The sequence below is a fragment of the Solanum stenotomum genome, chromosome 1 (genome assembly GCF_019186545.1).
Source record: "Solanum stenotomum isolate F172 chromosome 1, ASM1918654v1, whole genome shotgun sequence".
In the NCBI taxonomy this organism is placed as follows: domain Eukaryota; kingdom Viridiplantae; phylum Streptophyta; class Magnoliopsida; order Solanales; family Solanaceae; genus Solanum; species Solanum stenotomum.
The window spans coordinates 13213096-13238608 of NC_064282.1; the positions used below are offsets into that span (position 1 = coordinate 13213096).

The following is a 25513-nucleotide window of genomic DNA, read 5'->3' on the forward strand; positions in this document are numbered from 1 at the left end:
GATTCATTCCTAATACATTAGAGGATACATCTGTATTAGTTACCATCCTAAAATGTATTTTCTTCGCTCACTTTTACTTATCACATTTTTTGATTTTTGAAAGTTAATCTGATTAATCTTTGAAGCTAATACAGATGAAAAAATTGTCATTTTTCTCATATAAACATGACAAAAAGAAATTGTCATTTTTCTCGTATAAACATGACGTAAAAAATTGTCATTTTTTTCAAAGTAACATGACAATTATAAATAAACGGAAGCTGTGTAAAGTATAAACAAAAACTTTGGAAAGACACAAAGAAAAGCATATATTACTACACAAACATTTCTTTCATAAGTATCCTAAATTTACTATCAAGAAATACACTTCTCTACTTTTTAGTGACTGTATTCTTTAAAAATGCATGCAGCTTCTTCAACCCCAAGCATTTCTTGAAGTTTACAGCTTTAATTCCTGAAAAAAACCAGAAAAAAGTTGCATTTTCCATGGGAATGGCAAAAACAGTGCAGGGCACATGTTGGCTTCTTGTATTCATGGTGTTTCTTCTGTTTAATTTATCAGATGAGTTCTTAGAACCTTCACAATCTGAAGCTATAGTGAAAATCAAGCAGCTTTTGAACTTCCCTCAAGATTTGAGTAGTTGGAGTGACAATACAGACTTTTGCAATAGTGAGCCAAACACTGCCTTAACACTCATGTGTTATGAAGATAACATAACACAGCTTCATATTTCTGGCTATAACTGGTTTCCTAATTTGCCTCAGGGGTTTTCTACAGATACCCTTTTCTCTAATCTTGCTCTTTTGCCTAATTTAAAGGTACTTTCTTTGGTTTCTTTAGGTTTGAGAGGAACTTTACCTAAAAAGATTGGATTTTTATCTTCTTTGGAGATTATTAATATCAGTTCAAACTTCTTTTATGGTGAGATTCCAGGAGAGATTTCATATTTGAAGAGTCTTCAGACACTTATATTGGATGATAATAAGTTTACAGGTCAAGTTCCTGAAGGGGTTGGTTTACTTCATTCTTTGTCTGTTTTGAGTTTCAAGAACAATTCATTTTCAGGTTCATTGCCTAATTCTTTGTCAAATTTACAAACCCTAAGAATCCTTTCTATTTCTGGTAATAATTTTTCTGGGGTTGTTCCAAACCTTCATAATCTGTCAAATCTTCAAGTTCTTGATTTGGAAAGTAACAATCTTGGACCTAATTTCCCTAATATTCCAACCAAGTTGGTATCTTTGGTACTTAGGAAGAACAAGTTCAGTTTAGGGGTACCAAAAGAACTGAGTTCATGTTATCAGTTGAAGAAACTGGACATTTCTTCCAATGAGCTTGTTGGACCCTTTTCACCAACAGTTTTATCATTGCCATCACTCAGCTATTTGGATATTTCTGGAAATAAACTAACTGGGAAGCTTCTAAAGAATGTGACATGTAGTCAAGACCTTTCATTTGTGAATTTATCATCAAATTACTTGACAGGGGAGTTGCCTGATTGCTTGAAACCTAGTTCTAGTTCCAAGATTGTATTGTTTTCTGGGAATTGTCTGTCGAATAAAGAGCAATGGCAGCATCCTTATTCATTTTGCCATAATGAAGCTTTGGCTGTTAGTATTGAGCCTCATAAGGGAAAGGTTAAAGGGGGAAATGGTAAAGCTGTTCTTGCATCAAGTATGGTAGGAGGTTTTGTTGGAGTAGTAGCCATTGTCGGTTTGGCTTTCGTGGTTGTTAGAAGAGAGTATGCCAAGCAGAAAGCTAGCCAAGCCCCTCAAACAAGATTGATACTTGAAAAGGTCTCTCCTGCTCACACTCTTAAGCTGCTTAATGATGCAAGTAAGCTCTCTCTTTCTCTCACACTAACACATTATGTTAATGATTTCAACTTATGAAACTTTTTAGATCCTGATAATAGTAAATCTAATGTTCTGTAAGGTCTGTGTACACTCTACCTTCCCCTAATCCCGCCGGTGGGATTACACTGAGTATGTTGTTGTTGTTGTAATCATTGTACTTGAAAAGTCTATGTAAACATTTGAATTTAAGCATTATTCCACAAAAGGAGTTTCTTTATATATAGAATGAAAATATCAATTTGCTTCAGGAAATTGTCCAATACTGTGTTATTGGAATAAACTCTGCTCTTGTCTAAATTTCAAGATGTATCTTGATCTTTGATTCTTGATAGGGTATCTTTCTGAAACGAGGAAGTTGGGATTGCTTGGGGCTCCTCCTTATCGAACGTTTGTCTTGGATGAGCTTCGAGAGGCAACTAATAACTTTGATATATCAAATCTAATCGGTGCAAGCTCCAGTGGGCAGGTATGGATTTCCCTACTAAATACTGTAAGACTGTTTGAACAGTGTTAGTCCACATGGACTGTTTTGTAGTTCATTCCTCAATTTTCTTGCATCTATGGTGAATGCTGATTGTGCTTTTATATATTTTGAACAATAGATTTACAAAGGGCGTCTCACAGATAGCACTGTGGTTGCTATAAAAAGCATAAAAATGAGGAAGAGGCATAGTGTCCAGTCCTACACTCACCAACTCGGGCGTATTTCAAAGATCAGATACTGCCATTTAGTTAGTACTATTGGACACTGCTTTGAGTGCTACCAAGATGACTCAAGTGTTAGCCGAATATGTTTAGTCTTTGAATTCGTGCCAAATGTGACGCTGCGGGGGGTCATATCAGGTATATAGTCTAGATAACTTCATCTGCTTCGCGAGTTATCATTTGGCACAACAACTGCAACAGTTTATAATTGAGCATTTAGTTTACTTATTTGACTATTTCTACCATTTTACATAAATTATACTAAGTCTAAGTAAATGACTTCTTGGTATGTAGACGTTATAGAAAACAAGCATCTTTGCAACAATCTGTTCCATGTTGTTTTGATATATATTACTAGACTGTCCTCAATCACGACAAGTACCTACTACATTGTACTTCTTGTCAAAAGTGCTGATGAATTTTAAGGAGACATGAAATGCTTTTAATTACTTTCTCCTAGATTATGCAACGCGTTGTTTCTTCTTTGCCCGATGCTTAAATGTACAGGTGTTTATTGTCTTTAAGACAGTTGTTCTGAATTCTTTGCAAATGCTCGGTTTTGTAGAAGCAAATTCAGCTCAAAAGTTTACATGGACGCAACGGATGTCAGCTGCAATAGGGATAGCAAAGGGAATTCAGTTCCTTCATACTGGAATAGTACCAGGGATATTCTCCAATCAATTGAAGATTACAGATGTATTACTGGATCAGAATTTCCACGTAAAGATTAGCAAATACAATCTGTCTTTGTTAATTGAAAATAAGAAAATGGTATGCAAACCTCTCTTCTCTACTATATTCTCTATTAATCACTCATTTCATTCTTGAACATTCACATTTCGTTATTGCAACTGTTCTTAGGATACTGGACCGTCTTCTAGTGGATCAAAGGGAAATGATGGGCAAAGGTAAATGATCTCATCATTCTCAGCTGCTACTGCTACATTTTCGGTCTTCATTACTCCACTTTTATGGTTTGATTTCAGAAGCACCTATTGGAAACTAATCTTGTTATACTTCTAAATGCAAATTGGTTTTTAGAGAATCTTAAGTGTATCTCGACTAATTCTAGACAACACCTCTCCAGCCACTGCTATTGGGGGTAGGCACCGTTATAGCATCATGCCATTCATTGGTTATGATTCTTGAAGACAATATATAGAGCCATAGACTTGGACCGTCTTAGGAGATTCCGAGATAGTACTCTACCGTTGAGTAGACTATTAATGAATTCCTTCTTTTGTTAATATCTTCCTGAATGCAGGTTAAAATACGAGGAGAAAGATGATGTGTATGACTTTGGAGTAATCTTACTAGAAATCATATCGGGAAGGACAATCAATACAAAAAATGATATAGATGTTTCTAAAGACATTGTAAGAGTCACTTATGACATTTATGAGAAATTCTTTCAAGTCATCAAGTTGAAGAACTATTTTGTTAAAACCTTTTCTTGTTGCAGCTAATAGTTAGCTTAACAGCTGACGAAATAGGTCGGAGGAACATCATTGATCCAGCTGTTCGGAAGGAATGCTCAGATAGTTCTCTTAGAACATTAATGGAACTATGCATAAAATGTCTTTCAGATGAACCATCGCAACGTCCTTCTGTAGAAGACTTGATATGGAACTTGCAGTTTGCAGCTCAGGTCCAAGACCCTTGGAATAGAGACACTTATGGCAACCAAGAGTCCCCTGGTCATGTGTAAGAACTTGTGCAAATATCCAATGATCAATGGACCTTTTCTTGTACAAAATGTAACATTATACCACTAGGATAGTAGTTTCAATTATTTAGTAGTCTCTATTGCAACACTTTTGGCTATATGAGGTTTCAGTACTCCTTTGAGGTTAACTCTACATTTTAGCCAAATTTTTTAAGCAAATGGCTATTCCTTGCACTTTTTTTTTTAACGAGCCTAAAATTTAAAAGGTGGGCCTTGCACCGACCATCCAATGGACCATGGACTAAACGGCACCCAAAAATGCTATTTGTGAAAACCACCCCTTAGTCAAATGATTATCATTAGACTACTATTTGGAATCAAAATGATTGCCTTGATTTATCAAGAAAAGAATAAATCAATCTTTTGTACTTTTTAGAAAACCGTTCAAATTCTTGTTGATCTTAGTCTCTTTCTTTATTACCTTAGATAACTCTATCCATTAAAATGTATAAACACGACAAAAAAAGTATCTACTAAAAATTTCTGTAGAGAGATGTTTTTTTATGGAAACTTCTGTGAAATATGAGACCATAGAGACTCGTTCAACCATAATTTTCATTGACAAGATATCATGTTATGTTTCAAAATGGGGTCTGAATTCATGGAAAATCATGTGGAGGTAGATTATTTGTTCAATGACATTTCATAAGTTATAGATTTCAAATTTTGACTTTTTATACTCAAATTCATTTCTTTAAGCTTAATTCTGGGCAAATCATCATAATTTGTGGATTTAAAATTTAAAATTTTTATAAATTTTTATAACAATCTCAAATTATTACTATTATACTATAATGATTGAGTTTACAAAAGCTACTACATTTCCGTGAACCTATACCTTGTACTCTAGATCCACCATTGCTAAACCATACCATAGAGGTGAATTTAGAATGGGTTTCTATGAATTCAATTGAATCAATTACTTTTGACTTAAACTATATATACATATAAAAAAACGTTGAAATGTGTACATACAATAAGATCACCTCTTCTCTACCACATAAGATACACTTTCAAACACATAATATGGTTGACTAATGAAGCCTACCATAAAGGAGTTTCTTGGTTTCTAAGCAAATAGATAAACTAGAATTAAAATAGTAGTCAATCATAATACATGGAACTTTCTTCTCAATGTAAACCTTAGAAAGGTATCAATGACCCTTTTAACAGTTAACACAATGGGCAAATTCACAATTCACTGGCTTGGTACTAACACCATGCAAGGAGTAGCAATAAGTTGAGAGAAGTGTAACAACAACAGCATACCCAGTGAAATCCCACAAAGTAGGGTCGGGGAGAGTAGAGTGTACGCAAACCTTACCACTACCTTGTGGACGTAGAGAGGTTGTTTAGATAAAGTGTAACATGATGCAATAATCTAGATAGAACGACATTGAAGAAAGATTTAACAGAAAACTTGAGTGTGTATGCTCATTCTATTGATGAAAATTGGTGTTACATGAGGGTATGTAACCAGTATTGTACAGTTCTTTAATGTACAATTAATGTGCATGAATAGCAAAGAATGGACCTGAATACTAACTACTCCTATCCTTTGGATACCAAAACAAACAAAATCCGGCAACGAGGAGGTAATCTCCAAAGTAACCAAAAGAATATAAAAAAACCTTTTTACAAGCAGAAGTGATGGAGAAGAGAACTGAGAAAAAAGCTCAATCATCGTCGAGGAGGGTCAACAATTGGATTCATTTCTATTTCTGCAGTCTGAGAGTCTCTTAAATTTCTGAACTTCTCTCCTTCTCTTGCAATCTGAATATCACGAGGTCTAGCATGCTGAATGAAAGCTTTGACGACAAAACGAGGAGCAAGTGCAGCAATTGTTATGGAAAGCAAGCAAAACCAGAATTTAGCTTCCCCGGCTGCATGGAAAATGGCCCTGCAAAAATGATTTTACATGCAAATCAGTCTATACTTCTCTGACTTGATAAGTTTTGTCAGCATAAATAAAGAGAATCCTGAAAACTTCTTAGTTACCAGAGAGCTGGTAAGTTGTGAGAAAAAATTAAAACTGAAAAAAAGTTTTTGGTTGATATACAAGATACGAGAAGAAATACTAATGGTCATCGTGATTCAGTTTTAGCAAGTGTAACTTCTGCATGGGAAATGAAATTTCAAATACATTCTCTTGCAGATTTAAATTTTGAAAGGGACAGGGATCTGAAAACTGCAACAAAACACAGACACATTACTATACTGGACATCTATTTTTCACGAGACATAAACAAAAGCATAACAGGTATATTTGAAGTTAGCAGGATATGAATGAAGAAGAATCATATCCTACCAAATTTGTTTATTTTGCTCTCTCTTGCTGTTGGATTTTCATAAAAGACTCAAAATACAGGTCAAGTGTGCAAAGGTCTCCAGGCCTAGAGACAGATTAACTATAAGAGTGGAATTGAAGTCTTAGTTTTCTGTGGTACTGCATCTCAAGCTAAAAGGTCACCTACCTTTTAAAGGAAAAAAAGCAACCATCTTCAGAAACTAAACCTTTATGTTTGGATTTCTTCAAATCTTTTAGTTTTAGCAATTTTCTCCACTAACTAACAAGTAGTATGAAATAGTCTTTGAAAGTGCCTAAAACTGTATGAGCAAATATAATTACAGTATGAGCAAATGATGTGCAGTGTCCACAGAAAACAAGAATAGATTATCTATAAGAAAATCAGCAGATTGATCTTACCAGTATCCAGGTAGAAATGCCAGCGAGTCAATGGCAATGACACAAATAAAAGTGGCTGCTATAGATCCCCAAATAGCAGCATGAGTAATCCAAGACCAACGAATCACATCCATTGCTAGATGTACATTGACCAAAATAACAACAGCAAGTGTCCATAGATCTCCAATGCTTGAGATATCAATCTCACTTTCCCAGTATGCTAGAACAGGTACAAAGAAGGCCACTATACTTTGCCATAAGGTGTCAATCATAGTTACCCAAAATAATTTCTTATTATAGCTCTCTTGCCTTTGTCCAGGACCATAGAGTTGTGGATACTTCATAAGAGTCACTCTACTTAGATCCTTATCGAGAATCCCAACAACTATTGTAGGCACTGAGGTATAGATTATGGAGTATAGCATGCTGCTCCAGTCAGTTAGAGCAGTGGTCAAAGTGAAAGCTGTAAAGAGAGCATACCTGAGCAGAGAAATTTAAAAGGGTCAGCTGTTGCTGAAAGGAAAATTCACAAAACTATTTCATAAATCCATACTTTAGTGTTCTCTATTATGGACCATTAACATTCTACATGAAACTTTAGTCAGACATCATTAAACAATCTGCCTAATGGCCGAACATATATTACTAATTTTGAGAATGTATTACTTATTAACTACTTAACTCTTCATAACTATATTCCAATTTGACAACAGTCATTGAGTGAGTATTTTAAGCTATGTTTCTTTTTAAAACTTAGAAAGGTTTAGTACTAATGCCTAAGTGTATTTTCCACTGAATTGTGTCTAAATTACCTAGTCCTAGAGGCTAGAAATAGCAAGAAGCATGAGAGAGAACTGTAGTCTCGCTACAAGTACACTTACCAGAATAAGACGAAAACAAGGATAGCATTTCTGTAGAGGTTGTATAATATCATGTAGCCCATTCGTTGATAATTCCAATGGCCATGTACCAACAGAAGAGGGACCAAGAATCTGAATTGTCCCATAGCAAAATCTGATGCCATCACAGCTTGACGTCCCTCTTGGCCACTGATGCCAATGCCCACATCAGCCATTTGGATCATTGACACATCATTTGCACCTGAAATTACAACAATGAATTTTAGATCAGTATTGCTTCTGTAGTTTTTTTTCTTTTGTCATTTGCCATGTAGATTTATTTCAGACAGTACAACTCCCAATGCCCCATCAGAAAGAGTACTAACACTTACCATCCCCAATTGCGAGTGTCATGTCATCAGTGTGGTTCTTTATGAGAGCAACAATTCCGGCCTTTTGTAATGGGGCCACCCGACAACAGAGTACAACAGAACAATAACTGGCCAACTGGAATAACTGCATTGAAATGAAGAACAGGTAAGGGGATTTGCAACAGTACTGATGTATTTATGTAATTAAGTATTAGATACAAACACAAAGAGAGAGAGTGTTTAAGATCTACAAGCATTACCAGTTCTTCAAGTTCGCCGTCAAGGACATAAACGAGGCTTGTTCCATCAATGATTAAAGCAATTGCACTTGCTAAAGCTCCAATATTTTCCTCAGCATTATGTGGTGTTAGACTCTTACACCGAGTCAGAGCAGCTTCCAAAGACCTTTTACATGACTCCTTAGATTTGTTATTTATCACAATCTGAGTCATACTGTTCGTTAAAAGTTTCGAGGAATAGCCAATTGAAATTGCAGTCTCTTGCTTGTCCCCAGTCAAAACCCAAACTTTAATGCCTGCCACTCTTAAGGACTCAATAGCTTCTGGTACACCTTCCTGCAATTTATCTTCAATACCAGAGGCACCTAATATGGTGAGGTTCTTTTCTACATTGCCAGCTACTTTTCGAAGTAGAGCTGCCCTACCAATAACAGCTGTGTTTGCTGCCTCATAAGAAGACTGCCATTCCTCAAATTCAGAAGCTCTCATTTCTCTCATCCCCACCACAAGGGTTCTGAGACCCATTGAGGAATAAGAGTGTAGATGCAGTTCTGTTGCTCGCACTACATTTAAGCTCAATGATTTATCGATGATGCCAAACATGGTTGTATCAGCACCTTTAACAAAGACTTTAACTGTATTGTCAGGGCAGCCTAATATAACTGACATCCTCTTCCGATCACTGTCAAATTCATGTAAGCCTAGTACATTGAACCTGCAATTACCATGAAGTAACGCATTAAACATCCACATTTCCATTGAATTTCCTCGTAATCAATAACTCTAGTTGCTGAGCATTTAAAGTAACGCATACCTAATTACCATAGTAAGGTTGGATCTCCAGTAGTACAAGAAAAATTAAACAAGCACAGAAGTTGAGGAAAGGGGAAAAATTAAGTTTTAACATTACCTTTGTCTTTCTCCTTGAACATCTATTACTATATGGCCTGATGTTCTCTCAATGAGCATAAACCCATAAGATGCAGCAGCATAAACCAATGCCTGCTCATCCGGAGACTCCCCTTGGTAATCTACCAACTTCATAGCCGGATCAGATGTCTCCACGGCAAGAGGGACAATTGTGTTGCAAGCAGCTAATGCAAGGAAAAAATCATGAACATGTTTCCCTTCATCTGAATGCTTCCCATTTTTTGATATATTCAAAAGCACTGGATCAACCTTCACCTTCGTTTTCGGCCTTAAAACCTGACCGTCTACTCGCCAAATAAGAAAGAAAATGTAAGTTCCAATTTTATTTTATTTTTTTTGGGGGGGGGGGAGCGGGGTGATGAAAGATGATGAGAAGTTGTTGTAGTACCTTGAACAGAGCATCCTGCTACTTCTTCTTGAGGGTCTGATTTTCCACTACCATAATCTACACCCCAAATGCTTGCACATTGAAATTCCATCTTGTTCTCAGTTAAGGTACCAGTTTTGTCAGAGAAAACATATTTAATTTGGCCCAGATCCTCATTTATGTTAAGAGCCCTACACTGGAATCTTGATTTTGACGTTTCATCATACATTCGATTATCTTGGATCATAAAGTAGGCCTGACCAACACGAACAAGTTCCATAGATATGTACAGTGATATAGGGATCATAATCTGGTAGACGATGACTGACATCAGAAAAGTAAACACCATTTCCAGTCCCCAGCCATAATAATTGTAGTCTTCAATTTCGTCTTCTGAGAAGTCCAATTTCCTGTAGAAGGGGATGGTATTTAACTCATCCTTGTGGTGCCTCAACCAAACACCGGCACAAATGGAGACAAGAGTACATAATGCAACAAGGAAGAAAGAGAGGATAATGATCTCCCTATTCATTCGGGTCTCAAGACGGCTTCTCTTTGATGGAGCTCCAGAGTTGTTGAGCATAGCTTTAGTTTCTCTCCCAGCATAAACTGCAACTCCAATAGCCCAACTAGTGTTCTTGAGCTCACAGCCACGGAGGATTATATTTGAAGGTCCAAGAGAAACACGCTTTCCATCTATTTCCATATTAGCATGAAAACCATAAATGTTCCTATTAGGTTTCTCACATTTGATCATCCCACTAATACTGTCCTTTTCTGGCATCTTCATTTGCGTCTCCTGCTTTGCATACCGTGTCTTCAGATTTGATTCCCCATCTAAATTAATAGTCTGGATATAGGCAACCCCAGTGGGATCACTTGTCGAGAGCAATACCATATCACAAGGAATGGTACCACTTGATGAAATTTTGATGATTTCACCCACCTTTATCTCCTTCCATTTTTTCTCTTGAAACTGACCATCCAACAACACTAATGCCAACCGGTTATTCTCAATCCTATCAGATCGGTGACGCCTATAATCCTCGTAGGCATCCTTAATTGCTGTTACTAATAGCACAAAAGCCAATGGAAGAATTGAAGCTCCCCGACCGAAGACAGCCAACATAGGAAGCTGATTAAGAATAGCAATCACCAAAAAGTATATGTATGCCACTCTATGGAACTGCTCGAACAGGTTTCGAGGCAAGAAGGTCACAATAGAGTATTTCGCAGTCCTAATTGAATTCCCCGAAAATTCAAACTTCTCATTTGTCCTCTCAGGATCACTTAAATAAACAATTCTAGAATCCTCATCGCTAATCTCTTTTTGAGATGTTCCATACCCCTCAGAGTCAGCACCCTGCGACCCATATCTCACAGGTTTCGATCCAAACTCACCTAAATTCACCTCCCTCACAGACCCCCCACCAGATGCCCTTGACCTATTAGATGACATACTTCTTATAGAGGATGATTTCATCATAATAGAATCAGTAACTGGAGAATTATTCTCCATATTAGTTCACAAGACAATCTAAGGCTATAAGGAATAAATGGTTTAAACAGATCAGTAACAACAACAGGAATCTCTAAACCATAATCACAAGATCACTAACCCCATCAAGAAGTTCAAAAGACTAAACTATATCAGATTCATCAAAACCCCAGATAGTCAAATAAAACCCCAAACAAAAAAACAATCTAAAAATTCAATCTTTAAAATCTCACAATATACTACAGCCCAAAAAAGTCAACTATCAAGAATCACACAAAAAATGGTATATCTCATAAAAATACAAAAAGGGTCATCAGCTATAGATGTAAATCACAACTTACTTGCATTGATGTAATAAAGAAGAAATGAAATTGAGATTCTTTTGTGTAAGCTGGAATGAGTATAATAATTTATAAAATTGGGATATAAGTGAAGATGAAATTCAAAGGTCAAAGACATCTTAGAAGCTGTTCTCGTTTGAAATTGTGGGGTGAGGGGGCTAGGGTGAAATTTACAAGAAGATGGGAAAACGATTATTAAACAAAGAAATGGGAAGAGAGTCGTTAATGGTAGGCTCCAAAATGGCAAAAAAAAACAAGAAAATGGTTACAAATTAGTTTAACTTTGTTTTGTATATTGAAGTTGTGCCGCTGTTCTAGAAGGAAAGGGAGCAAATATATTTTCTACAGGTGTTTCTACAGTGACAATTTTTTGCGTGTGTTCTATAATTTTATTCTCTTGGGTCGTCCAAAAATGTATTGATATATGATAACAATCTATATCCAATAAAATCTATAAAGTATGATCTAAAGAATATAGAGTATACTTAGATTTTATTAGTTTCGAAAAATAGGGAGGCTATTTCGTGCTATTGATCTTGTAATGATTTAATGCATTTTTAACGGATTAATCAATAATAATCTAATAATAACTAAGGATAAATCTTGTTAATTTCTTTTTTTAAAAAAAAAAAAAAAAACTTATAAGTGCAGTGTTTGTTTTTGTGTTTCATCTTTTCTTTTTACTTAATATTTTTTTCGTTTTCTATTTTAGGTATTTCAAGAATATTGCTTAAAATTGTTTATCAAATGTTATGCTTTTTATTTTCTAATTGTAATTAATCCTTTTAGCATCATGTGCTACTAATACTTCTTCTAAATTAGTACTGGATGTCAATTTAATGAAACTTGATTTTTAGAAATTCCTTATAAATTCTGAACTACCTTATTAAATTTCCAAGAGTACTATATTTATTTAATTTATCATGCAGTTAGTAATTGATTATTAATGAAGATTTTCTTAATGTGAAGTCTTAACGGTTTAAATTGATAACGATCAATAACTGATTGATTGATAGTTTGACAATTATTCAACAATTTAACATATCTATAGATTGATGGTAATAAGTTAAATCGAACTTAATCGATTACGAGCCCCGATGATTAGTCTTTGAAATATGGCAAATATATACGCAACACCTCAAATTTATCAATAAATTTCATTTAGATATTGAAACTTCAATTTGTTCAAACTGAGTACCTAAACACATCCAAATTTTATTTTTTTTGTTGTTGTTGATATTCTCAAATGTCCATTTAAGCATATAAGTTTATCATTTAAAATATATCACATCCTATAATTGTATGAATTAGTCTCAATGAGCAGTAAAACCTAAGACATGTTTCAATTGAGGATAATGTATATAATTAAAGGAGATGACATGTTTTATCGTAATGAATATTTGATCACACACAAAATATTTTCCAAATTAGAATCAAAATTATTTAATAAGAGCACTTTTATTATGTGTTCAGATGCTCATTTGGAATAACTTGCATTTAGAGCATTAAAATCTAATATTAATGGCTTATTAGGAAATTAATTTTAAAGTACTGTTTCATGACAGCTCGATATTAGTAGATTTGTTTATAATTTTTTATATTATTCTTATTTTTTCCATAGTTTAAATAAAAAAGAAATTTTGTTGGGGCATTTTCGAGTTATTACAATAGTTTAACTAAAGAAGATAAATTTTGTGAGTGTTTATGCGACTTAAAAGCATAATTTAGGGTCAAAATTTCAATTAAACTTTAAGGAAAAAATTTAACCTACTGCACTTTGATATTATTTTTTTCGAAGAATTAATCTAAATATGATTAAATTAAAAACAACTAATTGATAAATAATTTATGTATAACAATTAAAATAAATAAGTCATGAATCTATCCAGCTATTTGGGGAAAATTCCTTTTTTTCCGTAATAATAACTACACCAACACTATTTATAAATTACCATATTGTACAATAGGAAAAAAAAAATTAAAAATATAGATTATAAATATATAGAACTGAACCATGATTGATGGGGAAATAAAAATTGCAGTTAACTGAAGAATTAAATATGATTGAGACGCCTATATATATATTGCTACTTCCACTTTAATATGTGTCACTTTCATTTTTTTTATAACTAGTTTTATTTTTATCCTGATATTCGATATTTATATTAGAGTTCTGTTAAATTTAAATTCATTGTAGAAATTCTCTTTAAATTTAAATTATTTAATTTAAAACCATCATAATTTATTATCATAATTTATATTAATATATGGGTTACTTTCATGCATTAATGATTTAAATCCTCTAAAGTCTTTATTTTCTTTTTTTTCCCCCTTTTCTCTTTTCCTTTATTCTTCCCCTTTTTAGGTTCTTGACATTGTGAGTAGATTTTGGTACATTGCCAAACTATTTGGTCCATCATAAAGAGCATTACATATAATAATCTCAAAAGTGAATGATCTTAAAAAAAATTATAAAAAATAAAGAATAAAAAATTTATGAATAAATCTTTGAGGTAAAAAGTAATTTATTTTTTTTTATCATGAGACAAGTAGGATCAAAAGTTCAGATTACTTATTTTCAATATCATTCGAGTGATCTAGTACCATAGGTAAGAACTTAACCTACACATCACTAAGATCTAAGACTTATTTTTTAGATATAAAACATTGCTCTTATATTTAATCGATTTAGAATTTGATTAAAATATCACATAAACCTAATGTGATCTGCCCTTTTCCGAACATAATACTCAATTAACAAGAGCTAAGTATATAAGGTTGTCTTTAATACCGGGTATAATAATCCCTTTTTAGTAATTCAGGAACAATTATGTTTTAAACTAGGTAGTTAATTATTTTATCTGAAAATTTTATTGTCTTTTAAGAAAAATAATAAGTAATAATCTATTATCAATAAAGATTATGATAGAGTGATAAGTATTTTCCATCTGTCCATTTTTATTTATCTACTTGTACTTGTTTAATTTGCAAAACTATCTTTTATATCATTTTATATCTATTTCACTTTTATTATTAAATATTGTTCATTATTCAGTGAGTCTAATAATAATAAGAGGTGATGCAGTATATTATTACTTTATTTATTATTTTTGAAATGTGTCAAATCAAATAAGAACAAAGCAGACGACGAAAATATATATACACCATACACGAATTTGTTTCCAGGTTTTACACGTTATGAAAGTCTTCAATTTTTTCAATAATTTAAACCAATCACTTTGAGATGTCTCATTTTGGAAACTTCTTTATCGTAAATCAACCGCCAAAGAATTCAACGTTTTTTTAAAAAAATAAATAAATTATTATTATTATTATTTTTATTTCCTCTATATATGTGGCATCTCTAGAAAAAAAAAAGAAATCCTATTTTGACCGTTATTACAAGAATTTCAAGTCTAAATTCAAATAATTCTTAGTATTTTCTATCTAAATAGGAACTTGAATTTTACAACCTAAGCATAACAAGAATAGTACGTAATAGAATGTTCCACTTCTAGAGATTTGAATTGTCTTGTTTCTCAGGTTTGGTTAGTCAAATTTTTTGAAAAATATTTTCTCTAAGAAAAGAAGTTCATTAAATAAAGAAAACGACTTAGAGTTTCACAAGTGATGTTCTACGTTAATGGTATCCTCCCCACTCTCCAACACGCATCATATTAACTCAACTCCCGTAGCCCCATCTCTACCCCTAGCCTACCGCTACATTGATGTAGCCCCATCTCTACCCCTACCCTACCGCTACATTGCTATAGTGTTTGTTTAAATTACATACAAATGCTTTTAGAACAATAATTTTTACTTACATACCCACACACACAAAAAAAAAAGTAAATTCATTTATTCAGTTTTAAACAGTGTATATAATGATTAATTGATGATACTCCAAATTTAATGTACTTAATTAGAGAATTAACAAAAAGTTATAATCGCCAATATTGATATATTATTATCAAAGACAGTTTAATACTATTCTCTACTCAACGTGAGAAAAATTAGTATTAATCTAAACTCTTGATCGTTATTTGACTACTAGACATTATGAATCTTCTTATCGACTACTTTATACATATTTTATTTTAAACTACGTTCCTAATCAAATAATTTAATTTGGTTTCTTCTTTGATCTTTCAGAGGAAAATTAACGTGTTGAATTCAAATTGATAGAATATAATAATTATATTCTATGAAGCTGGAATTATATTCAGCAGCCTAATGCCACCACTCTTCTCAAACATGGAACTCCTTTTATCTATATGTATTTTATTGCCAATTAATTTTAAAAAATTAAATATTCTTCATCAATGAACACTCTTATTTTCCCACCAATATTGGCATTTCATATAATCAATACATAAAGTAATACTTAACTAAGGATTATCCTGAGGTTCTATGTATTACTAATAACAACATAACTTTAATCAGCTACAAAACGAGCATTGCGTTTCACTTATCCCCTAAACTTTCATTTAGTACACTCGAAATAAACTAATATTAACAGACATCACTGTTATTCTACATTAACCCTTGAAAATCAAAATTTCAGTACCAGCCATAGTATTTAGACGTTAGAATTTACACATAATTAAGATGAAGATAACAAGCATATACAATAAACAGTGACAGAGATACAGGCTGTTTTGTTTAATCATCTTCCTCAGGTTCTTCACTTTCACTGTTACTATTTTCTGGCAACTCACTAACTGCTTCCGTAAATTCAGCAATATTATCTTCTTGGTCGTTGTCATTGTCGTCGTCTGATGACGATGATTTTTCAATGTTTGTATCTATAACATCAGATATTTCTTCAGCAGCTTCAATTTCCTTCCCTGTTTCCTTAAGCAACACTCGAGGAAACCTCAAGGGTTTCCCCGGCTGATCTTTAAAGAAAGAATTCATGGTCATGAACCTAAAGACCTGCAATAGGCGTCGTTTATCTCTTCGAATATCTGAACTCAATAGTTTCTGCAGCAGTGTTGATTCTCTCGCACTTTTTGTAACCTGAGTTACAGATTCACGGTTTACATCCTGTTTTCCTGCAGGGAAGCCCTTTTGATCACAAGTATTTGAGGAATCGGAGTTTCCAAATCTTCGTTTCTTGGAGAAACGATCATTTCGGTTGAACTTTTCTTTTTTATTGAACCTTTTTTGGAACCTTTCTTTTCTACTCAGTGGCCTTTTTTGCTCCATTCCATCCACTTGTTTCTCAGTATCTGACAGATAGGATGATGGTATTTCTGCAACTTCAAAGCCTAACTCAGCCTGCTTGGCTAGAATTTCCTTAAGTTGCTGCATAAAGTTCAACTAATTAAACCAACATGAATAGCTAAGAATTACCAGTAAATACAGACAATGAAACGGATGAAGAGAGAGAGAGCCTTTTTGAACTTGCTACAGAGTAAATAATACAAGTATATGAACAAATACCAAATAATAGGTCCATGGACAATTTACATTAGCTATGCAGGACGAACAGAAATCTTCAGGAAGTAGAATATATTTAGTGCAATCAGAGTTGTGTAAAGATGAGTAGCATTCTAAGGTAACTGAGGGGCAAAGATGTGAAAGCTATTCGTGTGATGAACAGAGATTTGTGGAAAATGTCTGTACATTGAACGGACAAGGGGAACCATTGTTCATTTACTTCCTCCAAGTAGGGAACTTCTCTAAAGTGTAGCATAAATGCAAATTCAGTATATGTTTAATATGAAAGTCTAGATAACAAAGCCATCGGTCATCTAGGTTCAGACTTCAGAAGAAAGCTATAACATGCTTGCATTTCAGATGTTGTGCAGGCATCTTTAGCTAATTATAAAAGAAGCTTTGGACAAATAAAAGAGTTAATGAAAAATGTTCAATGTTGGGAGGTATGTGAGCTATCCTCATAGACACGCAGTGTTAATTAAAATGTGTAAAGAAAGCAAACAAAGAGTAAAGGTTCAGTTCCCGTGATCTTGAGACTAGAACCTGCTATGCAAGAAAGGAATTTTGAGAAGGCTGTCAGAGATTAGAGGAGGAATGCACAAGATCTTTTGCTTATCATGGAAGAGAGAATTTTCAGAAAGCCTTCAAGTTTCCTACTTGAGCTGCCAAATTCTTAATATCACATCCTATAAAGACTGTCCGCTAGTTCTCCAGTCTCAACAGAGAGTTAGAGAAAACCAAAGACCCAACTATTTTTCTACTCACCAATATTCAATTTGCATACATTCACCTCCCTTGATTCTTAAGAGGTATTATAGTCCAAACAAAATCTCACAAAATTTGGAGACAACTGGAAAATAGTCAAGAGTACGTGATTCCATGTCTTTCTTTAAGGGAAGGAATATGTATTTTGAACTTAGCATGGACCTCAATGGTATTAATATAGCATCTCTAGGAATAGAAAACATTAGAAACATCATGAAGATCCAAATGAAGAGAGTACATCAAAATACTATCCTCACATTTTTTTAGTTGATTTAATAAAGGGATTCATCATACAATCTCACTCACTTTGATAACATGTCTTCTTTTTGCAAAGAAGAAGAAACACATAGCTCATTCATTTCTTCCATAGCTTTCCTTTCATGTTTCCTTTTTCATATGGAGCAGGAAGGGGTAGAAACAGGCAGCTTTGGTGTTCCTCATTTCTACTGTAGTATCTCAATACAGTATCCAATGGGGGGATGGATACAACAAGAAAAAGGAGTAGTTTGGACAATATACCTAAGCTACACTGACTTCAGCCTATGTGCACTACAAGATAATATTCTCATGTACAACACAAAGCAAACAGTGAAAAGAATAAAACTGTGGACCCTGGGCTGCAGATATGTGCTCTTCTTAAAACTAGTGATTTTCATCAACAGCAGAATATGCATAAAATGTAAAAATTGAACTTGAGGAAAAAATGATGTTGCCAACCTCAAGCCAAAGACAGACAGCTACTGAGTTCAAAAAGCAATTTATTTATTTTTGATAACCAGTTCAGCAAACAAAAATGTAAATAAAAACCTTAGTACTTTCATGTCACAGGACAAGAAGTGCACCTAAGACAATATTAATCTACAAACAGGGACACATGCACACAGATATAACAGGTATTAATTGTAAAAACAAATTACACAGTTCGCGTCTTAAAGCAACTTCTGATGACACGGGATGCTAATATTTGAGATATCAACATACCTGACGGCGCAACTTGGCAGCACACGAATTATCCTCAGACTCTACCATTTTCCCTGTCAGCTGCTGCAGCAAAGCATATTTATTCTTAAGATATGTCATGTTCCTATACATTCAAGTACAAACATCATTTTCAAGTAGAGGTAACCAACCTTCTCAATGTTTCCTTTTGAAGGGTAGTTCTTACGGCGTTCTTCCCGCCACTGTTGAATTTCTTGCGCCGAGTAAGTCACCAAGAGAGGTCTTTGCAACACAGAGTAATATCCACAGAAAATAAATCACAAATAAAACAAAAGTGAAAAACAAAAATATAGTACAAGAAAACATAGGTGATTTAAATGAAGAAGACTTGAGAGGTAGCAGTTCAGAAAACAGTGAAGACAACCGCCAAAAGAACAAAATCTAAAGATCAACTCCTGAAAAAATGGCAGAAGTTAATAGGAGTTGATTACGCTGCTATTCTTTTCAGAACAAAATCTCATCATAAATAGAAATCAAACAAGGAACCATCATGCTATGCAATCCTTCAGCGTTTTCTTTTATAAAGGAGGTGTGTGGGCTAACTTGTACGCACCTCGACTACTCAACTGGTACCTACTACTTTCCACAAGCACAGGCACCAGATATATGCGACATTCAATTTTACGAGGGCTTTCCATTCTCTCATATGACATACAGAAAAAACAATGTGATTGTTGAAGGGCGTTTGTTATAATTGAACTATTAGTTGGTAATAAAATAGATCATTTTCGACTTTATTGTTAGTGAATCTAAAGAAATCCCTATTATCCACATTGAACTTTTGAAGTATTTTTTTTTTATTTGCACCGGGTGTCCGAGTCTCTTTGAGCCCCGACTAATCCCGGGGGTGCACAGGCCCTCGGCAAGGAGTTTCCCGCAAGTGCACCACGGTTAATTCAGGTTTTACCCAGTCCGATGGCCCTCAGAAATTGTTTGCACCTAGTGGGTTTCGAACTTGAGACCTTGAAAGGGAGCAAACCCCAAGGCTCAAGTCAATTGCCAGCAGGCCAACCCCTGAGGGTTAAACTTTTGAAGTATTTGCAGATCAACTTCTTGAAAACAAACTAATGGCGTGCAATGTCTCAAAAAAGTTAAAAAGTTGATCACCAAGAATGACAAGAGACACACACCAAAAAAGCAAAAAAAAAACTTCCTTGAAAAATTGTAGTCAGAGAACTTCTCAAAACTGACCAAATAAATGTCAATAAGACTTTTCTTTCTGCTGCATATAATGCAACATAAGATTCCACTAAAACCGAGAAGTACCTCTTTTTCTCCATCTCAGGTTTCACTGAATTAATATCAATATTTTTTTTCTCCCTATTTCTGTGATGACCTGAGAAAAAAGGTGTGAATGAGAGTAGTTACTACAAGCAATTCAAGAGCAATGATACACAAATATACAAATAGAACTGCTGACCTTACAAGCAGCATACATCCAGAAACAAATGAGATATACATATAATGAGAAAGATAGAGTATACACGATGAGTGGCGTTTCTTTACAAAGTTTTGTTTTTCTAACCAGAATTCAAACCTACAAATTCAGTGCTGGTCATTGCATCTCCAACTACTACAATGGTCAGAATATATCATGAAGCTTATTAAGGAAATACTAAACAGCCAATTTCATGTAGAGCTTGTATTCACCATTTAAAATTAAGCATCCAATTCATGCGTGTGAAGCAATCAAATAACAGGACAGTCTTTTTTAATGTATAGAAGCCAGACCCGTGTAAGCTCCAGTGACAAATCCTGAGCTAATGCATCTTTTTTATGCTTTTTTCATTAAATCACTTGCTTCATCCAAAAAAAAAGGGACATGTTGGAATTGACAAATCATAGGGATAGGTAAGATGTAAAAATGAGCAAAAAACCAAGACAACTCTCACCTTTTTCCAGGTTTTTATTATGAGTTGAGAACTTCCCTTTACCAAACTTGGACATCCTAGATATGCAGAAAATGGAGATCAGGAAAGGAATAAGATGAATAAAGGCTATATATAGAACAAAGAAACATAAATGAACCAGAAGAGTAGAACATACTTAGCTCCGTGCTTTTGATTCCTCGAGAAGTTACTATTATAAGAATTTTGCTGGTTGCCTTTTGATGGGTTAATCCCAACAACACATCCAGGATTTGCCTGCAAAATAGTTAATAGGACTCAGATGATCCAGAAGAAACATCAAATGCGAATTGCCCAAATGGCCCTCGATTCTCCCAGAGCAAAAATGCATAGATCAAGAAGACTTTTATGCTATCTATTTGTTTATTCATTCATTTATTTTTAAATATTTTATTTTACGCAAATTATATCACTGTGATCCTAGATGCATTGAGACTTACCAATGACTTGTAACTTAAGTTACAGAAATCTAATCTGATGTTGTAACTTTTGTGCAAGTTATAATGCCTTCTGATTTGATTTAATATTTTCATAATAAGCATGCGTTCAAGTATTCTTTAAATCTAAACCATACCCCAGAACTGATATGGAAACAATAAGCAGAACCATTTCTTAGCAACTTCTCTGTCTAACACAAGGATCATGCTATTGACACAAATCAAAAAATGGAAAAGTTCCTCTATAAAGCAACTTGTATACTCCAATCTACATTAAGTAACAAACAATTATATTTCTGTGGGAGGTGTCAAATATGACTTTCAAATGAACAAGCTACAAGAAATAATTTGCCATAGAAGAACAAAATAAGCTAAAGATAGCATCCATTACCAAGTACAGAGTTACAAGACGCTTTTCTTAGTCCTTCACTTTACATCTTTCCCTAATAAGCTACTAATTGAAAAGGCTTTTTCACAATGCATTTATCCTTAATCATGTTAAGTGAAAGATAGCGCTCAAACCGTGAAATTTCAAGTAAGCTCTTGAATAAGCAATTCCATTTCTTTAATCTATATAACTAGGTAATGCATGCTGTGGATGATAGATTAAGACGAACTAATAGAAGATAACCAAAGAAATTATTTAGTAAAAACGCTCAAACATTTCGAACACACAACACAGCTGAAGTACAGCAAAACAGTCATGCAGGAACCAAGTGAATTCACCTGTGTACTAGTAGAAGCAGGAGCATTGAAGTTCTGAGTTTGTGGCTGCTGAACAAAGCCAAACTGATTCATCATAGGTAACTGGCCTAACAATTGCTGATTCACATTAGGCATTTGCTGGACAGCTCCATTGGCATTCAAAAGACCCAAATGCGCATTCATAGAAAAGTTGGGAATTTGAGGCCCTATACCCTGACATGCCTAGTTTGAATAATACACAGACACAGGCTTTAGCAAGACTTTCTAGCTAAAATAAGCATTACATGAGCACAAACAGGAATAGTTTTCCTCTATAATGCAGCTTAGCTCCAATTCACTTCCAATTCATGTAGGAAGTGTCCGATGAAAGTTACCAATGACCTAGCTATAAGAAATAATGTCGTCATACCACAAGACTACAACTTAGACAACATCCTTTACCAGTAGTAAGATGACATTTTCCCCCACCATGCTACTAACTCAGGAGGCTCATCACTATCTATCTATGCTACATAATCTTGATTCTTAAGCGAAAGGCAAGGTTTAGGAGTTTTTCCGGTAGTGCATACTGCAGTCAATAGAATAAAAGGTCTAAGAGAAGATGACCAAGAACTACTTGGTGAAAATAAACCGCCTCAAACACATTACGGAGTTAAAGTACAGCAACACAGAATGCAGGATCCAAGTGAATTCACCTGTGTATTAGCAGAAGCAGGAGGATTAAAGTTCTGACTTTGTGGCTGCTGAACAAAGCCGAAAGAATTCATCAGAGGCAACTGGCCTAGCAATTGCTGAGTCGCATTAGGCATTTGCTTAGACAAGCCATTCTTAGACTGCTGGGCGGCTACATTGGCATTCACAAGACCCAAATGTGCATTCATACCAAAGTTGGAACTTTGAGGGCCCATACCCTGAGAAACCTGGTATGAACAATAAGCAGAAACATGCTTTAGCAAACTTTGCTGGCTAAAACAAGCATCACATATGAGTGCATCCAATAACAGGAACAGGGTTCCTCTACAACACAGCTTACTCCAGTTCACATTAACAATAATTGTGTTCTGTAGAATGTGTCAAACAAGAGACATCGCAACGAGAAATAATGTAGTGATACAGCTACGCTGTTACTTAAGACGACATCCTTTATAAGTACACAGACGACATGACGCTTTGCTTAGCTCAATGTTACTTCTTTTCCTAGCATGCTACTAGCTAAGGAGGCTCATCACAATCTATCAATGCTTCATCATCTTAAGAGAAAGGAAGCATATCACATATGGGATTCACCAGTAAAACATACTGCACTCAATATATTAAGACGGTCTTAGAGAAGACAACCAAAACACTACATAGCAAGAAATTAAACCAGCTTAAACACAATATGCTTTTGAAGTACAGCAAAACAGAATGCAGGAACCAATTGTATTCACCTGTGGATTAGCAGAAGCATGAGCATTGAAGTTCTGAGTCTGTGGCTGCTGAACAACACCAAAAGAGTTCATCACCGGCGACTGCCCTTGCAATTGCTGACTCCCATTAGCCATTTGCTTAGACAAATTTCCACTTGCATTCGCATGACCCAAATGCGCATTATTCATCGCAATGTTAGAATTTTGAATTCCCATACCCTGAGGCACCTGGTTTGGATACATGGGAACACTCCCTGAAAGAGCCTGAGCATAACTTGCTATTTGCATAGCCATTTGCATTTGCAGAAACTGATTCATATTTTGCATTGGATTGGGCATAACCCCAAAACCAACATTCTGATTCAAGAACTGAGGTGGGTTACCAATATTTTGTCCCAAGAATTGACCTTTTTGTTGAGAATTAGCATTATTCATCTGATTCATTTGGTATGCCAAAAGCTGCCCAGGGAAAAACTGGGTATTCGGGTTATTGTTTGGAATTGCCATCTGAGACTGAATTTGCATATGGTTTGGCATAAAACTTCCTGGGTTACCCATAACCTGATGAAATTTAACCAAAATAACCAAAATCAAGAATCTAAAATATAATCAACTTAGAGACAAAATCGTAACATAAGACGCAAAAAGACGGATATAGGAGAACCTGCAGGGGAGGTGAAGGAGCAGTTCCATTGGCCTGAAGCTTAGAAGGATGCTGAGGCCGTGAATTTCTACCCGGTAACATGGTTCTTCGAAGAGCAAGAGTTCATGTAACACAGTGAGGGAGACAAGGGTTTAAGGACAGTTCAAAGTTCCAGTTTTCTAGGGTTTTAGAGTAAACGCAAGGCTTCAATAAACTATAGGAGTGTAATATTTTGGGTAAATTTTCATAAATACATGATAAAGAGTAATTTTATTTGCACCAAATATAGTCAAGTTTTCCATTTACATAAAAAAAAATAGTTTGAAATTAGGTAAATTACATAAATCTCATAGTTTTAATATGAAATTACAATATATCCCTAATAAGTTTCTAATTACATTAATCCCTTAAAAATTAAAAAAAATGGATACAATAATTGAAGCTCGGATACATTAATATGTAGCTCAGATACATTAAAAACTAGCTCGAATACATTAAATACTGGCTCGGATACATTAAAAACTAGCTCAGATACATTAAATACTGGGTTGGATACATTAATATGCAGCTCGAATACATTAAAGAAATAAGAAATTTTGGAGATTTTTAAAAGTAATAAGGGATAATGGAAATAAGTAAAACAAAATGTGTGTATTTCTGTAATTTGTCCTTGAAATTAACAACATATGTAACAAAAACTATGTTTTAACAAAATCATCATATGTATAGGTAATGTATTGATGTTATATAAAATAGATTTTTGTATAGATAATGAACTATATTTAAGAGATATATGTACATCAATGCATATTGTTAATATGGTACAATATACATTACAAATCAGTCTGTTTTTAATCTCAATCAACTCAAATCTCTTATAAACAATTTCAAAAATTTAGATATGAGCTTGTCTCATTGTTTTCAGACTTCTAATAAATTATTCGCTAGAAACGATTCATATTATTATCCGTCCCAACTATTTTTTAACAAAATTATCATATGTATAGGTAATGTATTAATGTTATATAAAATAGATTTTTGTATAGATAATGAACTATATTTAAGAGATATTATGTACATCAATGCATATTGTTAATATGGTACAATATACATTACATATCAGTTTGTTTTTAATCTCAATCAACTCAAATCTCTTATAAACAATTTCAAAAATTTAGATATGAGCTTGTCTCATTGTTTTCAGACTTTTAATATATTATTTGCTAGAAACGATTCATATTATTATCCGTCCTTTGGGTGCATTCAGGGTAAAACCCTCGCTCCTATGCAATAACTCGCAAACTACATAGGAGAGGAAACCCACACTAGGCAAGCCCGGTGCGACGAACTCGACCCAGAAGGCAAACCTCTCGCTTTCGCTGGCAAGGGGTTTCGAACTTGAGACCTCCAACATGGAAGTCCCAAGCCCAAACCACTGGGCCACCCCTAAGGGTTGGATGGATAATAATTAAGAGATGAAGAAGTTATTAATGGCCAGAAGAAGAAGACTAAAGAAGACGAGAAGAACGCGCAAATTGAATTTCGCTTGCAATTAAAACGTGTCGAATGATTATTTTGGGTAAAAACTGATGATGGATATTTTTGAGTAGGAAATTTTGCTCAATGATCATTTTGTCTAATTTTTTC

The 25513-nt window shown here is 34.3% G+C and overlaps 3 protein-coding genes across 5 annotated transcripts; 1 reads left to right on the forward strand and 2 right to left on the reverse strand.

The window, feature by feature from the left end:
- The first annotated feature begins 331 nt into the window (after positions 1–331).
- LOC125842794 (probable inactive leucine-rich repeat receptor-like protein kinase At3g03770) lies at positions 332–4578 on the forward strand. Its single transcript, XM_049522104.1, has 7 exons — positions 332–1837; positions 2190–2323; positions 2460–2700; positions 3128–3333; positions 3424–3470; positions 3827–3938; positions 4025–4578. Exons 1-7 carry the CDS (start codon positions 487–489, stop codon positions 4268–4270), a joined length of 2337 nt encoding a protein of 778 aa, XP_049378061.1. The 5' UTR covers positions 332–486; the 3' UTR covers positions 4271–4578.
- A 1130-nt stretch (positions 4579–5708) lies between these two features.
- Positions 5709–11710, reverse strand: LOC125866897 (phospholipid-transporting ATPase 1). 2 transcript variants are annotated; one of them, XM_049547293.1, is made up of 7 exons: positions 9742–11710; positions 9334–9637; positions 8445–9138; positions 8206–8329; positions 7856–8075; positions 6996–7454; positions 5709–6188 (listed from the first exon to the last, which is right to left on the reverse strand). In XM_049547293.1, exons 1-7 carry the CDS (start codon positions 11237–11239, stop codon positions 5969–5971), a joined length of 3519 nt encoding a protein of 1172 aa, XP_049403250.1. In that variant the 5' UTR covers positions 11240–11710; the 3' UTR covers positions 5709–5968. The 2 variants fall into 2 exon arrangements, with proteins under 2 accessions (XP_049403250.1, XP_049403242.1); XM_049547285.1 differs by having other exon boundaries at positions 9334–9640.
- A 4394-nt stretch (positions 11711–16104) lies between these two features.
- On the reverse strand, positions 16105–24083 carry LOC125844668 (uncharacterized). 2 transcript variants are annotated; one of them, XM_049523995.1, is made up of 10 exons: positions 23888–24083; positions 23245–23784; positions 22510–22734; positions 21836–22036; positions 20812–20909; positions 20658–20713; positions 20032–20101; positions 18897–18987; positions 18748–18807; positions 16105–16866 (listed from the first exon to the last, which is right to left on the reverse strand). In XM_049523995.1, the coding sequence occupies exons 1-10, from the start codon at positions 23966–23968 to the stop codon at positions 16222–16224; spliced, it is 2067 nt and encodes a 688-aa protein (XP_049379952.1). In that variant the 5' UTR covers positions 23969–24083; the 3' UTR covers positions 16105–16221. The 2 variants fall into 2 exon arrangements, with proteins under 2 accessions (XP_049379952.1, XP_049379944.1); XM_049523987.1 differs by having other exon boundaries at positions 18748–18810.
- Positions 24084–25513: the final 1430 nt, after the last annotated feature.